The sequence below is a fragment of the Sebastes fasciatus genome, chromosome 21, assembly GCF_043250625.1.
Source record: "Sebastes fasciatus isolate fSebFas1 chromosome 21, fSebFas1.pri, whole genome shotgun sequence".
NCBI classification, from domain to species: Eukaryota; Metazoa; Chordata; class Actinopteri; order Perciformes; family Sebastidae; genus Sebastes; species Sebastes fasciatus.
The window spans coordinates 2,525,201-2,540,854 of NC_133815.1; the positions used below are offsets into that span (position 1 = coordinate 2,525,201).

Sequence of the window (15,654 nt, forward strand, 5' to 3'; positions counted from 1 at the left end):
ACACAACAAACATTAATTCTTTATTATTTTCTTCCATTTACATGCATGTTCTTTTTAAATATCTATATATTGTAATTTGCTTAATGAATTGTATATAAAAAACCCAACATATAATAGATGTAACTCACACTCTGCCTTTTATTTACTCCTCTACTTCATGTTTTTTTTTACATTTATCATTTGATATTGCAATATATTGTTATTGTTTTTTATTTGTTTGTTTGTTTTATTTACACAACAATGAATGCTTAATGAATTGTATATATGTATATATATGTTTTTGTTTTTATTTTGTTCTTTTTTTATATTTGTTATTATTATTGAATTGACGCTTTGGCAATATTGTTCACCTGACAGTCATGATCAATAAAGCAATTTAATTGAATTGAATTTAATTGAATTGCTGCCTCCTTCTCCACCTTCTGACAGCTCAGGTGAGAGCATTGGCAGAGGTGTCAGCTGTTCACCTTGCAGCAGGACACCTCTGATTTTAGTTAGTGAACGATAAACAGCGTCACTTTGCCAAGAAAAACATGCACAAAAGGCTGTGAAACCATCCAGTCTGCTAAATGAATGAGATTGTGAGGCCACAGCCAGCAAGGGCAGGGGTCACCAGGTTTATTGAGCCACGCCTCTTCTCAACAGCCATTGGCTGAGAGCTCTGTGACGCAATGCTGCGTTCATTAAAATTGGAAATACAAGTAACACCATAGAAATACAAGTTAAACCATACATTTCAGTGTTATGTTCTTTTATTTTGTACAAGTACATTACATTTTTTTCCTCATCATTTTTTTTTTTTGCTGTCAAGGTATTTACATTTACATTTTTTACATTTAAAAGCTGACATTATAATCCGAGACCAAACAAAACATTATGAACAAGACACATAAAGACAAGACAAGGTAGGCATTGACCTGGAATGGTTACGTTAGGCATTGACCTCTAATGGTTGGGGTTAGGCATTGATCTTGAATAGTTAACGTTAGGCATTGACCTTGAATAGTTAAGGTTAGGCATTGACCTGGAATAGTTAAGGTTAGGCACTGACCTGGAATGATTGGGGTTAGGCATTGACCTTGAATAGTTAAGGTTAGGCATTGACCTCTAATAGTTAAGGTTAGGCACTGACCTGGAATGATTGGGGTTAGGCATTGACCTCTAATAGTTAAGGTTAGGCACTGACCTGGAATGATTGGGGTTAGGCATTGACCTCTAATAGTTAAGGTTAGGCACTGACCTGGAATGATTGGGGTTAGTCATTGACCTTGAATAGTTAAGGTTAGGCATTAATCTTGAATAGTTAAGGTTAGGCATTGACCTCGAATGGTTAAGGTTAGGCATTGACCTCTAATGGTTAAGGTTAGGCATTGACCTCTAATAGTTAAGGTTAGGCATTGACCTGGAATGATTAAGGTTAGGCACTGACCTTGAATAGTGAAAGGTTATGATAGGTCGTTGGGCAGCGAGTCTTGCAAGAGTTCTTCTAGAGCAGATCTTCTAGACACGACCACTATTGTCTTTTTTTACCACTGCTTTTTTAAAATATAAAATTGCTGGTATTTCTCTTAACATGTATTGAATGTCTATTCCCAGTAGTGGAATGAAATTAAGTACATTTACTCAACTACTGTACTTAAGTACAAATTTTAGGTACTTTTACTTTACTAACTATACTTCTACTCCACTACATCTCAGAGGGAAATATTGTACTTGTTACTGCACTACATTTGTCTGACAATGAATTTGTCTTAAGTAACATTCTCAATGCAGGACTAGTAGAGTATTTTTTACAGTGTGGTATTAGTACTTTTACTTAATTAAAGGGTCTGAATACTTCCTCCAACAAACTCATATCAATTAGCAGAACGGCATACGTTCACGGTCAGATGAAACTGTTAGGGTCGTTCAAGACCACGTCGACATTTGGACAGGAAGTGCAAGGGGATTGAAACACCATGATCTCAACCTGGACAAGATGTCTGTAAAGTACTTGGAAATACAGAAATGTAAATGACAAAAGCACCAGAACAGCCACTAAATGGAGGTCCTTAATCTACTACCTCCTGTAAATGTCACATTAAGAGAGGCGTCAACAGTAAACAGGAACTCGTGTCAGCCAGCAGATGGCTCTACACCTCCTCAAAGTTTCCTCTCATGTTCAGTCTGGACAAACAGATCAGGGAGATTCCCCGAAGCACATAAACTAGTTCACATCATCCTCATCATCATTATCATCATTATCATCAACAGGAAACGTAGTTTAACTAACCAGCTCTCTTTAGCTCTTATATTCATTGTACTTAAACAGATACACCTTTATGAATAAACTGGACAATTGTGTTGCAGAAAACTGCGTGCACCAGCTGTCCATTTGGCTTCAGATCAACCCCAGATGTTCACAGAGGAAGGGGTCGGCCTCACGGAGGAACTCGATCATCTCTGAGCAAGCAGCTTCGCCTTTCTTCCTCACTGTGTCGATCACACAACGAGCTTTGTCTCTATTGTTTTGCATCACGTCCGCCGACTCCCTCTCAGAATCACCAATCACCTTTTTCTCTAACAGTTTGTCCAGCAGACTTTTGAGAACAGCTCCTGATATCCCATCGATGAAGCTGCTCTGGATGTCCATCAGCCTTTCAGGAGGAGACAGATTCAGACCGCTCCTTCGTCCTCCGGTGGATGAAAGAAAAACTCGTCTTTCCCAGACGACGTGGGAGCTGTTGGTGTCTCTAAGAAGCAGCTTGATATGTTTCATTACTGTTTCCCAGTCCACCTGGAATGACGGGTAGTAGTTGCCATAGTTGTCACAGTCAAACTCTGCTTCTGTTGGTTGGACCAGAACCGAGTCGTCTTCAGGACGAGTGGACAGAGAGTATTCCTGCTTCGGGTGCAGTTTACAGTGTGGGGATGTCTCTATGTAGCGCTCATCTGCATCTAACTTCTTCCTGAAGCGCAGCACATCCTGGAGCATCACGTTCCTCGGTAGCAACAACACATTGAGGAGGGATTCAGGATCAGGATCAACTGGAGGCTTGTAGAACAGCAGCACCAGCGCTCGGACCGGGTCAGCTGGCGAGTCTTCATCCTTTACTGTACCGAAAGTAGAAAACCCCGTGATGTTTATAATAACGTGAGTTTCTGTTATCTCATGAGGGCTGATGAACTCAACGTCCTCATCGGTCACATGAGCAACGGACAAGAAGTGACCTCCACCTGTGGAGCGGATCTCACAGTGCGGCAGATGAAGCCGACACACCGACTGCTGCACACATTTGATGTCAAACAGGGGTCCTGCAGGCCTCTTGTGATAATGGACCAGGAACCTCCTGCTCCAAGGGACAGTCCTGTAAACCAGGACCCCTTCTCCCTCCATGTGAAACACCAGGCCTGTCACACTGCACTGGTACAGGCCTGGGCCGGAGCACTGGAACCTGTAGGTTCCATCGTGTTCATCATCATCAGGCGTGAACTCCTCAAAGCTGGTTTCTAACGGCATGTTAGGTAAGCTTCCAGCTCCTCTACTGGTGTTTGCAGAGGTTGATTGATTCAATAAAGGGATGCTGTGAGAGCGACGACAGGCATCACCGTCACCTCCTGGCTCACTTTCAGACTCTTGTGTTGTTCTTCCTCCAGCAACAGTTGGGGCTATAGACTGGGTGTAGGGGGGTATATTGACAGAAGAACTGGAGTTAAAGCTGGGGCCACCATCATCTGTATCTTTTCTGCTTGGAAGATACAAGTAAGGGTCTGATAAAGGAGAAGGTCGAGAACGATTTCTTCCTCTATGTTTACGGGTTCCCTGGTCAGAGCAGCCAAACCAGAGTTCACCAGACGTCCCCTCCCTGTACCACTCTATTTCTCTGGAACCTGCTGCACAGGAGCGGCTTTTTATCATTCCTGTTTCTGTGAGTGTACGAGGTGGATATCGATATGACATGTAGGAATCAGACGTAGAAGCAGAGTAATCTTTGTTATGTTTTTTCTCTTTTCTGAAGCTGGGGCTTCTATTCCGAGGTTCACGAATAAGAAAAGAGGGTAGGGAGGACGGACGGGGAGGCTGCTCAGAGGATGCGTCAGACAAAGCATGATTCTCAGACCAAAAACAACCGTTAAGTGACTGATAGTCTGTGTCAGATTGACGAGAACGGCGAGGCTCATAGTATGTGTCAGATTTATAAAAACCTTGATTGGGCACATAGTCTGTGTCAGATTGACGAGAACGACGAGGCTCATAGTCTGTGTCAGATTGACGAGAACGACGAGGCTCATAGTCTGTGTCAGATTTATAAAAACCTTGATTGGGCACATAGTATGTGTTAGATTGAGGAGAACGGCGAGGCTCATAGTCTGTGTCAGATTTATAAAAACCTTGATTGGGCACATAGTCTGTGTCAGATTGACGAGAACGACGAGGCTCATAGTCTGTGTCAGATTTATAAAAAACTTGATTGGGTTCATAGCCTGTGTCAAATTTATAAAAACCTTGATTGGGTTCATAGTCTGTGTCAGATTGACGAGGACGGCGAGGCTCATAGTCTGTGACAGATTGAGGAGGACGGCGAGGCTCATAGTCTGTGACAGATTGAGGAGGACGGCAAGGCTCATAGTCTGTGTCAGATTGAGGAGGACGGCGAGGCTCATAGTCTGTGTAAAATAGAGGAGGACGGCGAGGCTCATAGTCTGTGTCAGATTGAGGAGGACGGCGAGGCTCATAGTCTGTGTCAGATTGAGGAGGACGGCGAGGCTCATAGTCTGTGTAAAATAGAGGAGGACGGCGAGGCTCATAGCCTATATCAGACTGAGGTCGCCTGTGAAACCCAATGTAGTCTGGCTGAGGATGAAGGGGGATGTCACCATTGATGGGTGAAGGAGGAGAACTACCCCTGCAGATCCTGGACAGAGCTCTTCGGATCGCTCTGCCTGCTCTGCTGAAACGCGATTCTTCTCTTTCTGTTCTTGTTTGTTTCACAGCCGACGTCATTTTGCCGCGTTCACAATCAGAGTCAGTGGGAGCTGCAGAAGCCAGGAGATCACTGTGCTCTTGTTGGTGCACGTCTGTGACTCACCTCTGTGTTCATTTGGCTCTTTCCTCACCGTGTTTTCTACCTCGTTTTTTGACGCCCTTCTTCAGCCCTGGGAAAGATGAACTTTACTTCTTTTTTTATTAATCTCTGGGAGTCTTTTTTAATATGTTTCCTCCAGTTGTGTTTCTCCTGAACTGTACCCTGAAATAAAATTACAAAAAAATTAAAATCCCACAAAAAGTTCATTAAAGGTTCAAGGTTCATAATTTGTCATTTGTCAGCTCCAGCAAATATAAACATAAGTAAGTAAATATAAAAATGGCAATGTAAATTTCGTTGAAGATAGTATTTCAGATGGGAAAACTGAATGTAAACAGGATGTAGTATGTATATACATGATGAGAAGTAATATATGTACACAGAGGTGTAGACAGGAATGTACTATGTAATAATGAGAAGTACTAAAAATATATATACAGTATGTACATTTTATAAAGGTAAATAAAGGTAAAGGGACAATGGTACATAACAATACATAAAATACAATTCTGTACGGATGTTTAAGGTCTGATTCAATATTATAACAATAACTTTACATAAACTTGAATGATGAAAATATATGACTGAGGCACATAATGCTGTTGTTTGCCCTATAGTTCCATTTATGAAATTGTAATGTGTTATTTAGGGTTAAACGACCCAAACAACAGCATCGTTTTGCATTATGTGTCTCAGTCATATATTTTCATCATTCAAGTTTTGTTAAAGTTATTGTTATAATATTGAATCGTATCGAGATGGTGAACCCAATATCGTGTCTCTATTGTGAGCTGAGTGAATCATCACACCCCTAACTTAGAATAAACCAGATAAATGCACCTCCTATAATCTTCATTTCTCACAAACTCACAAACACACGTCTAATTTTAGGTTAAGTTTGAGCTGTTAATTAAGATATTAACACATCAGTTTTGTCTCAGACTTACCGGAGAGCTGCTTTTGTGGCAAAAGTGGGCTTTGACCAGAACTGGTGAAGTTGTTGATCATCCGCAAGAAGCTGATGTTCCTCTCGTTAACCTAGAAACGTGTGAGAAGATAAATGCACACTGCCCAATGTCATCTGTGCAGGTGGACGAAACAAAGGATTCTGTTGTTTTCTGTCCGTTCATAGAGAAGTGAACTGGTTCCTTGTATAAAAATGGTACCCACACATTAAAATGTCTTCCCCATAAGTGTACAGTGGGATGGCAGTTGATGTTGTGTCTTTCAACAGAAAACTTTAACTGCAAAAAAAAACCCAGACACTATTGCTATTTTAAAATTGTAGGTTTTCCCTTTTAAAGAATGTATAAGTAGGCAAGACAAGGCAAGGCAACTGTATTACCTTCGTGTCATGGCATCACCTGGCATTCCAGTTTTCCCAGTGTTTCCTGTTTCCCTGCCCTTTTGTCTCCTGTGTATTTTTTCCCCTGGTTGCGTTAGAAAAGTCAAAAAATGACATCCAGACGTCTTCTCCTGACCACTTTTGACCTTGACCTCGATGGAGAACGTCATGAGGTCAAGGAAAGATGAGAAGGAGAGTTCAGAAGGACTGAGGAAAAGACAACCGTGGTGTTCAGAGAATCCGACTGCTCTTTCACTTTAGGCTCTGTCATTATGATACGACGGTGGTGGATGTTAGTGACGTCAGTCTGCTGTGGTGAAACTACAATGTTCTGAAGATGGACTAAAGGTGCTGCTTCCCACCACGCGTTGTCAAACAGGTCTTTCTATGACAGGCTCCTTCACCTGCGGTGTGTGAAAGAGAGATACCACAGCTCCTTCTGCTGCTGGAACACTCAACATCATATCATATCAACATATAAAAAAGGATCATCTGATCTAATGTAGACAACCGGTGAAAAACATCACTTCATTACCATGGTTGGAACTGAAATAAACAGGAATATATGATAAATATTGAGTTAATTGTTGGAGTTATGGAGAAGGTGTAGGACCAGATACTTCTTCCAACTTCTTTTGGGACATGTAATATTTATTTATGTTGATTATTTGTTAATTGATTGTTTACTGTTCATTTTATTTGTTATTCTTGTTTAGTTTTACTGGAGGTATTTGTTACATATTCGAAATAAATAAATAATTAAAAATAAAGTGAAACTAATTGGTTGTCACTGTCCACTCATATTAAACATGAATCCCAATTAGTGTATGAAAATAATATGCAAGATAAGCATATAGTTTGTTATTATGAGCTGAAGGCCTTTCCTTTACTCGGGTGACTCTTTACAGCCATCTGAAGATAGCAGGTATCTGTTAAATCTTCAGTATCTGGAGTGATGAAATGGCCTTCAGTACAGTACTATTGTCACGACAGACAGAGCTTTATTCTGTCTAGCTGGCATTAATGTCATAATCGCTTGTTGAAAAATCAGCATTATCATGATGTCGAACTACTCGGCTACAGCCTTCCTAACGGAGTGAAGGGATCAGGTGGAAGTGTCAGGTGTGTTGAAAGGAGTAGCCACATAGTGCTTCTCACCTGCTGACATAGAGAAACAGCCCATAGTGAGGGTTTGAGAGAGAACATTGTCAATTACATGAGAGATCTGAATAACATCTGTAGAGACCCTCCCTGTAATTTATCATAAATAAAAGACATTCATGTGTTAATGAAAAGAACAAAACAAAGAAATATCTATGTATGTATTTATTTGTGTATTTATTTAGCCTATTCGTCTTCTACTGTTACCTCGATCCTGTGCTTAAATAATGTTACACTTTTATAGAATGACCAAAACTATCATCTTGGCTTTTATTTTGACATGTTTGCCTTCACTTCCGGGTCACGTGACTGCCGTTTCCCGCTCTTCGATTCAAAAGAGAAAGTGACAGAAAGAAACTTGAAGAAACTAAAATCGGATCGTTTTTTTTATTTGTTTTTTTTGTTTGGAAACAAAAAACAAACAGAGCACCACTTGATTCCATTTTTGGTTTAAAACGAAAAAAAAAAAAAAAAAAAAATGTTTTTTCGTTTTTGAATTCATAGAATTACGGATTATCTGATGATACCCAGACCAGAAATGCCCTTTATCAATGCCTCAATCAGAGTTCCTCCTGCAGGTATTCAGCCCTTTATCAGCATATCAGCAACCCTCCCTCATGGTTGCCTCTCCCCTTTCCCTGTCTGTGTCACCTGCCACATAAACATTCTAACAGCTGTTTTAAACTGGGGAATAAAGTCCTAAAAACACAATATGTGTATTTAAAAACACGAGTGTTCACTGCCCTCTAGTGGTGACAACAAGGAACTGCGTCATTAAATTAGGAAAAATGACGTCAATGCAACATTGTAGCATACTCACACTTCCGGTAAATGTTGCAATATAAAACATGTTCACTGCCCTCTAGTGGTCAGTGCGAAGAACTGCAATATCAAATTCGTCAAGTTAGCATCAATGCAGCCATGTTAACATATTAACGCCTTTATATTGTTTAATAACAAAGTATACTATACTATTATTAACATATTATTGATACCTCTAAAGCATATAATCAGTACTGGTAATTGTATATATATATATATATATATATATTAATATATATATATATATATATATATATATATATTCTTTTTAAATAAATGAATTATTTTACAGTGTGGTATTAGTACTTTTAATTAAGTAAAGGGTCTGAATATTTCCTCCAATGCTGTCTGTTGCATTACAGCACCAGAAGCATTGTATTTCGTTCTTTTCTTTACATGCATGTAATGAGAAGTATGACAATAAAAGCACTTTATAAAGGAGGAAGACAGCAAAATCAAACAGCATAAAAGGGGAAATACCACAGAGTCATATCAATTAGCAGGATGACAGACAAAACCATACATCAATAAAAAAAAATTGTTAAAAATTAAATTTCAGATGAAACTGTTAGGAGGTCGTTCAAGACCACGTCGACATTTGGATAGGAAGTGAAAGGGGATCGAAACACCATGATCTCAACCTGGACAAGATGTCTGTAAAGTCATTGGAAAAACAGAAATGTAAATGACAAAAGCACCAAAACAGCCACTAAATGGAGGTCCTTAATCTACTACCTCCTGTAAATGTCACATTAAGAGAGGCGTCAACAGTAAACAGGAACTCGTGTCAGCCAGCAGATGGCTCTACACCTCCTCAAAGTTTCCTCTCATGTTCAGTCTTTTTATGAATAAACTGGGCAATTGTGTTGCAGAAAACTGCGTGCACCAGCTGTCCATTTGGCTTCAGATCAACCCCAGATGTTCACAAAGGAAGGGGTCGGCCTCACGGAGGAACTCGATCATCTCTGAACTGGCAGCTTCGCCTTTCTTCCTCACTGTGTCGATCACACAACGAGCTTTGTCTCTATTGTTTTGCATCACGTCCGCCGACTCCCTCTCAGAATCACCAATCACCTTTTTCTCTAACAGTTTGTCCATCAGACTTTTGAGAACAGCTCCTGATATCCTAGCGATGAAGCTTCTCCGGATGACCATCAGCATCTCAGAAGGAGGCAGATTCAGAGCGCTCCTTCGTCCTCCGGTGGATGAAAGACAAACCTCCCTTTCCCAGATGCTGAGGGAGCTGTTGGTGTCTCTCAAAAACAGATTAATATCTGTCAGGATGGTTTTTAATCTCACCTGGAATGACGGGAAGTAGTTGTCATAGTTGTCACAGTCAAACTCTGCTTCTGTTGGTTGGACCAGAACCGAGTCGTCTTCAGGACGAGTGGACAGAGAGTATTCCTGCTGTGGTTGCAGTTTACAGTGTGGGGATGTCTCTATGTAGCGCTCATCTCCGTCTGACTGCTTCCTGAAGCGCAGCACATCCTGGAGCATCACGTTCCTCGGTAGCAACAGCACATTGAGGAGGGATTTAGGATCAGGATCAGCTGGAGGCTTGTAGAACAGCAGCACCAGCGCTCGGACCGGGTCAGCTGGCGAGTCTTCATCCTTGACTATACCGACACCACAAAACCCTGTGATGTTTATAATAACGTGAGTTTCTGTTATTTCATGAGGGCTGATGAACTCAACGCCCTCATCGATCACATGAGCAACGGACAAGAAGTCACCTCCACCTGTGGAGCGGATCTCACAGTGCGGCAGATGAAGCCGACACACCGACTGCTGCACACATTTGATGTCAAACAGGGGTCCTGCAGGCCTCTTGTGATGCTGGACCAGGAACCTCCTGCTCCAAGGGACAGTCCTGTAAACCAGGACCCCTTCTCCCTCCATGTCAAACACCAGGCCTGTCACACTGCACTGGTACAGGCCTGGGCCGGAGCACTGGAACCTGTAGGTTCCATCGTGTTCATCTTCATCAGGTGTGAACTCCTCAAAGCCGGTTTCTAACAGCATGTTAGGTAAGCTTCCAGCTCCTCTACCGGTGCTTACAGAGGTTGATTGATTCAATGAAGGGATGCTGTGAAAGGAGAAGATTTGGAGGTGTGAATGGGCTGGCTGGGTGTTTATGACGGAGCAGTTCACAGCTGTAACGTCCGTTTCTACCTGGGCATCGCCGTCACCTTCCGGCTCATTTTCAGACTGCATAGGCTCAAATGCATCTTGTGCTCTGCTTCCTCCAGGTGACTCCTGGATGACTGTGGGTCTGCCTCGTAGACATGGAGGGGCAGCAACAGTTGGGGCTATAGACTGGGTGCAGGGGGGTATACTGACAGAATAACTGGAGTTAAAGCTGGGGCCACCATCATCTGTGTCTTTTCTGCTTGGAAGATGTAAGTAAGGGTCTGATAAAGGAGGAGGTCGAGAACGATTTATTCCTATAGGTTTATGGGTTTCCCGGTCAGCGCGGCTCAACCAGACGCCACTAGAAGACTCATCCCAGTCTTTTTCTCTGTGATAACTTGCGTCTGAATCATCGTCGGTGGAAGAACCAGCTGTTGCATGCAGCTCTATTACTCTGGTATCATCCTGATTGACTCCTGGAGTAGAACCTGCTGCAGAGGAGCGGCTTTTTGTCATTCCTGCTTGTGTGAGTGTACCAGGTGGAGGTCGAGATAACACGTAGTGAGGGGAAACAGTGGTAGAAGCAGAGGAATCTTTCATATGTTTTTTCTTTTTCCTGAAGCTGGGGCTTCTGGTCTTTCTCTTTTGGAGTTTACGAATAGTAGAAGAGTTTAGGGAGAGAGGAGGGCGAGGAAGACAGCCATGACGACGGCGAGAAAGACAGCCAGGAGGAGGGCGAGGAAGACAGCCATGACGATGGCGAGGAAGACAGCCATGACGACGGCAAGAAAGACAGCCAGGAGGAGGGCGAGGAAGACAGCCATGACGACGGCGAGAAAGACAGCCAGGAGGAGGGCGAGGAAGACAGCCATGACGATGGCGAGGAAGACAGCCATGACAACGCTCATGGTCTGTGTCAGACTGAGGTCGCCTGTGATACCTCTTAGTGGTAGGATGAAGGGGGAAGAATGCGTTGACGGGTGAAGGGGGAGAACTATCCCTGCAGATCCTGGGCAGAGCTCTCCGGATCGCTCTGCCTGCTCTACTGAAACACGATTCTTCTCTTTCTGTTCTTGTTTGTTTCACAGCCGACGTCATTTTGCCGCGTTCACAATCAGAGTCAGTGGGAGCTGCAGAAGCCAGGAGATCACTGTGCTCTTGTTGGTCTCTTTCTGGTGCACGTCTGAGGCTCTTTCCTCCCCGTGTTTTCTACCTCGTGTTTTGACGCCCTTCTTCAGCCCTGGGAAAGATGAACTTTTGAGTTTTTGATTATGTTTCCTCCAGTTGTGTTTCTCCTGCTCTGTACCCTGAAATATAATGACACAAATTAAATTCTCCTACAAATAATTCAGTTCATTTATTCAACAAAATACAATTCTGTGCAGAAGTTTAACCCCTTATACCACAACTGATAACTTAGTTTACTAGAATACCATGTTGCTGGTAAATGAGTATAAGATAGATAGAAAGGGAAAGGTTTATAAAATCTACTGGATCTCAAAATTATGACTTCATAATAAGGATATTACATTCTCTTCCTTTATGATACACAGGATTGTAACTAAGTACTTTTACTCAAGTTATGTACAATTTTGACGTACTAAAACTTTTACTACTACATCTATTTGATAACTTAAGTTACTTGTTACTTTGCAGATTTAGATTATTAATATTATGGTTGTCAAAATTAACGCAATAATAACATGTTATACCGGGTTGTAGCGGGCTCAGTGGGTTTCTGGACAATATCTGTCATTGTTTTGTGTTGTTAATTGATTTCCAATAATAAATATATACATACATTTCCATAAAGCAAGCCTATTTGCCCACTCCCATGTTGATAAGAGTATTAAATACTTGACAAATCTCCCTTTAAGGTACATTTTGAACAGATAAAAATGCGATTAATTGCAATTAACTACGGACAATCATGCAATTAATCGTGATTAAATATTTTAATAGATTGACAGCCCTAATTAATACAAAATATAAATCAACTAACAAATTATATTTATAATTTTAATTTTAAAATGAGCTCCATCTTTACTAGCTGCAACATTAAAGTGATGAACACAGTAATGCATCAATATTATTCTGCATAATGAGTACTTTTACTTTTTGTTCTTTCAGTATATGTTGATGATAATACTTCTGTACTTGTACTTGACTTTGTAACAGGGTATTTCTACAGTGTAGTATTACTTATTTTACTGAAGTAAAATATTTGAATACGTCTTCCACCACTGATGATATAATAATAATAATAATAATAATAATAATAATAATAATAATAATAATAATAATGATAACAACAACAACGCAAATGATAGTCTAGTCAGTCATTTAAATACACACTAATTAAGATCAGTGTATATGATGGAATAGTAGCATTAGAATGTACCACAGGTCACCAAATTTGGGCTTTTATAAAAAAAAGAAACCTAGCTGGGCACTGTTTCCCACTGGCTTGATACTCCATATCCTTGTGGAAAGACCTGATCAGGGCCTCAACAAAATAAAAGTCAGGGTACAGAGAGAGAACAAGAAAATGAAAGGATCAGAGAGGCAATGAACAAATTTCTGGAGAAGCAGCAGTTATGACAGGCGAAGCTGAATGTACAAAGATGAGGAACTAGGCAGACTAGCAAATAAAACCCTCTAGCGGGCTCATTTTTAAAGTTGGAGTGAATATGAATATTGTCTAATATATAATATAATAATATCATATGAAACTGGGCGACCTGGAGTCAGGATGGTTGAGGCGCCCAATTTGGAAAGTCTGTCCCCCTGCCCATAATTCCTAATGGCTGGCCTGATAAATCTGAATCTACAAACTAGAAAATGCATTTCCTGCTGAAAATGCGTGGGAATGCTGACAGCTGAAATTTATTGCAAAGCATTGCTGAAAATGCAAAAATGTGAAATGACTTGCCTAAAAATGTTAAAGCTCAAATGCATTGCACTGCACTGCTGAAAACCCTAGAAGATGAAATGTACAACTGGTAGAGCTGGAAGCTGAACTGCATTACCTAAAGAAGCTAAGAGCTGAAATGCATTGCCAGAAAAGCAGGAAGCTAAACTGTAATACTGTCAAAAGTGGTCAATTTGAATTTTCCTGAATAGGCGGAAAGAAGAAATGCTTTGTATGTATATCAGACAGATGAACTGCATAGCTAAACACAAACAGAGACAGAAAGAGAGAGAGAGAGAGAGAGAGAGAGAGAGAGAGAGAGAGAGAGAGAGAGAGAGAGAGAGAGCAAGAGAGAGAGAGAGAGAGAGAGAGAGAGAGAGAGAGAGAGAGAGAGAGTAGTATTTGGGTGAAATAAACCTTTAAAACTATAAGTGCTTGGAAAGAAATAGTATTTTCATTGAATGAACCTTTAAAATCTATAAGTTGTTACACAGAAAGTGATTTGATGAAAAGATTATCTATGAAGAGTGAAAATTGTGGGTTAGGGAGCAATTTGTTCGGAAAATGTTCCCACACGCTAGCGATGATGTCCCGCACTGTAGCGTTTAATGACCCACGCAATACACACCCATTATAAAATCTGAAACTGTCTGAAAATTTCATAAAACGTAAACTGCGATAAATCAAACACTGTAAATGTTATCAAAAAGCTGAATCATAGCTTAATAGTTCAAAGACTTGTAACCCGTTTAAAGTTTAAATGAAGTCTGTAGCTGAAAGTATGCGGAAGCAGTAGCATTTCAAAGTGGAGTAGGTTTAAGACGATTTGAAGATTTTCTCCATTGAGTTACATTGTAAAAAAAATGTGGAAAAAGCTTAACATTTTAAAAAGTATAAATAATTGAAACAAGAAAAGTCATAGCACTTGTATCCTTAAAGAGCTGAATATTTTGATAGCCGAACGGTTTCTGTAGCTGAAAGTATGCAGGAGTAGTTAAACTGCGAAAAACGTACGGAAGAAATAGTGGAAGAAGTTGAATCATTGTGGGAATGCTGAATCAGTATTCCCACAATGATACAAAATAAACATAGTGGAGTAGAAGTAGCCTGTGAAGAAGCAGAAAATGGAAATACTCAAGTAAAGTACCTCAAAAATTGTTCTAAAGTACTAAACGTACTTAGAATAAACCAGATAAATGCACTTCCTATAATCTTCAGGTCTAATTATAAGTTTGAGATGTTAATTAAGATATTAAAACATCAGTTTTGTCTCAGACTTACCAGAGAGCTGCTGTTGTGGCAGAAATGAGCTTCAACCAGAACTGGTGAAGTTGTTGATCATCTGCAAGAAGCTGATGTTCCCCTTATTAACCTGGAAAAGTGTGAGAAAACAAATACACAATGCCCAATGTCATCTGTGGTTTTCTGTTTTCTGTCCGTTCACAGAGAAGTGAACTGGTCTCTTGTCTTCATCACAAGGTTTCTGGTTCCTTGTCTTCACCACATGGTTTCTTGTTCCTTGTCTTCACCAAATGTGTGAGAAGAGACAATAGTTGGTGTTTGGTCTTTTAACAGAAACTTTAACTGCAACTACCCCAACGGCAGTGGTTGGAAAATTACTAGAAATATAGGTTTCCCTTTTAAAAATGTTATCAGTAAAACAACTACTTTAATAACTTCATAAAAGTAATGTAACTTATTACATTTGATTACCTTAATTTTCTAATAAATGTTTTAAACTGGGGAATAAAGTCCTAAAAACACAATAGGTGTATTTAAAAACATGAGTGTTCACTGTCCTCTAGTGGTGACAACAAGGAACTGCGTCATTAAATTAGGCAAAATGACGTCAATGCAACATTATAGCATACTCACACTTCCGGTAAATGTTGCAATATAAAACATGTTCACTGCCCTCTAGTGGTCAGTGCGAAGAACTGCAATATCAAATTCGTCAAGTTAGCATCAATGCAGCCATGTTAACATATTAACGCCTTTATATTGTTTAATAACAAAGTATACTATACTATTATTAACATATTATTGATACCTCTAAAGAATATAATCAGTACTGATAATTGTATATATATAATTGTATATATATATATATATTTATATATACAGTATATATATATAGTATATATATATTTATATATATATATATATATTTATATATATATATATATATATATATATTTATATATATATATATATATATT

General features: G+C 40.0%; 2 protein-coding genes across 4 annotated transcripts; both read right to left on the reverse strand.

Moving 5' to 3' along the window:
• Nucleotides 1-601: 601 nt before the first annotated feature.
• LOC141759775 (uncharacterized) lies at nt 602-5,223 on the reverse strand. 3 transcript variants are annotated; one of them, XR_012592194.1, is made up of 3 exons: nt 4,525-5,223; nt 1,403-4,371; nt 602-917 (listed from the first exon to the last, which is right to left on the reverse strand). XR_012592194.1 is itself a non-coding variant. In XM_074622110.1 (2 exons), the coding sequence occupies exons 1-2, from the start codon at nt 4,982-4,984 to the stop codon at nt 2,381-2,383; spliced, it is 2,451 nt and encodes an 816-aa protein (XP_074478211.1). In that variant the 5' UTR covers nt 4,985-5,223; the 3' UTR covers nt 938-2,380. The 3 variants fall into 3 exon arrangements, 1 of the variants encoding a protein (XP_074478211.1); XR_012592193.1 differs by having other exon boundaries at nt 1,268-4,371; XM_074622110.1 differs by lacking the exon at nt 602-917 and having other exon boundaries at nt 938-4,371.
• A 4,284-nt stretch (nt 5,224-9,507) lies between these two features.
• On the reverse strand, nt 9,508-11,040 carry LOC141760050 (uncharacterized; the record flags this gene model as incomplete). The annotated part of the gene is made up of 1 exon (XM_074622695.1): nt 9,508-11,040. A coding segment is annotated over exon 1 (1,533 nt), but the record flags the coding sequence as incomplete, so codon positions are not given.
• Between the last annotated feature and the right edge of the window lie 4,614 nt (nt 11,041-15,654).

Excerpts from the sequence above, each read along its gene's own strand:
- LOC141759775 (XM_074622110.1), bottom strand. The coding sequence starts at position 4,984 with ATGACGTCGGCTGTGAAACAAACAAGAACAGAAAGAGAAGAATCGCGT. Across the intron at positions 4,372-4,524 it reads CACAGACTATGAGCCTCGCC|GTTTTTATAAATCTGACACA; the intron begins GTCCTCGTCAAT and ends TGCCCAATCAAG.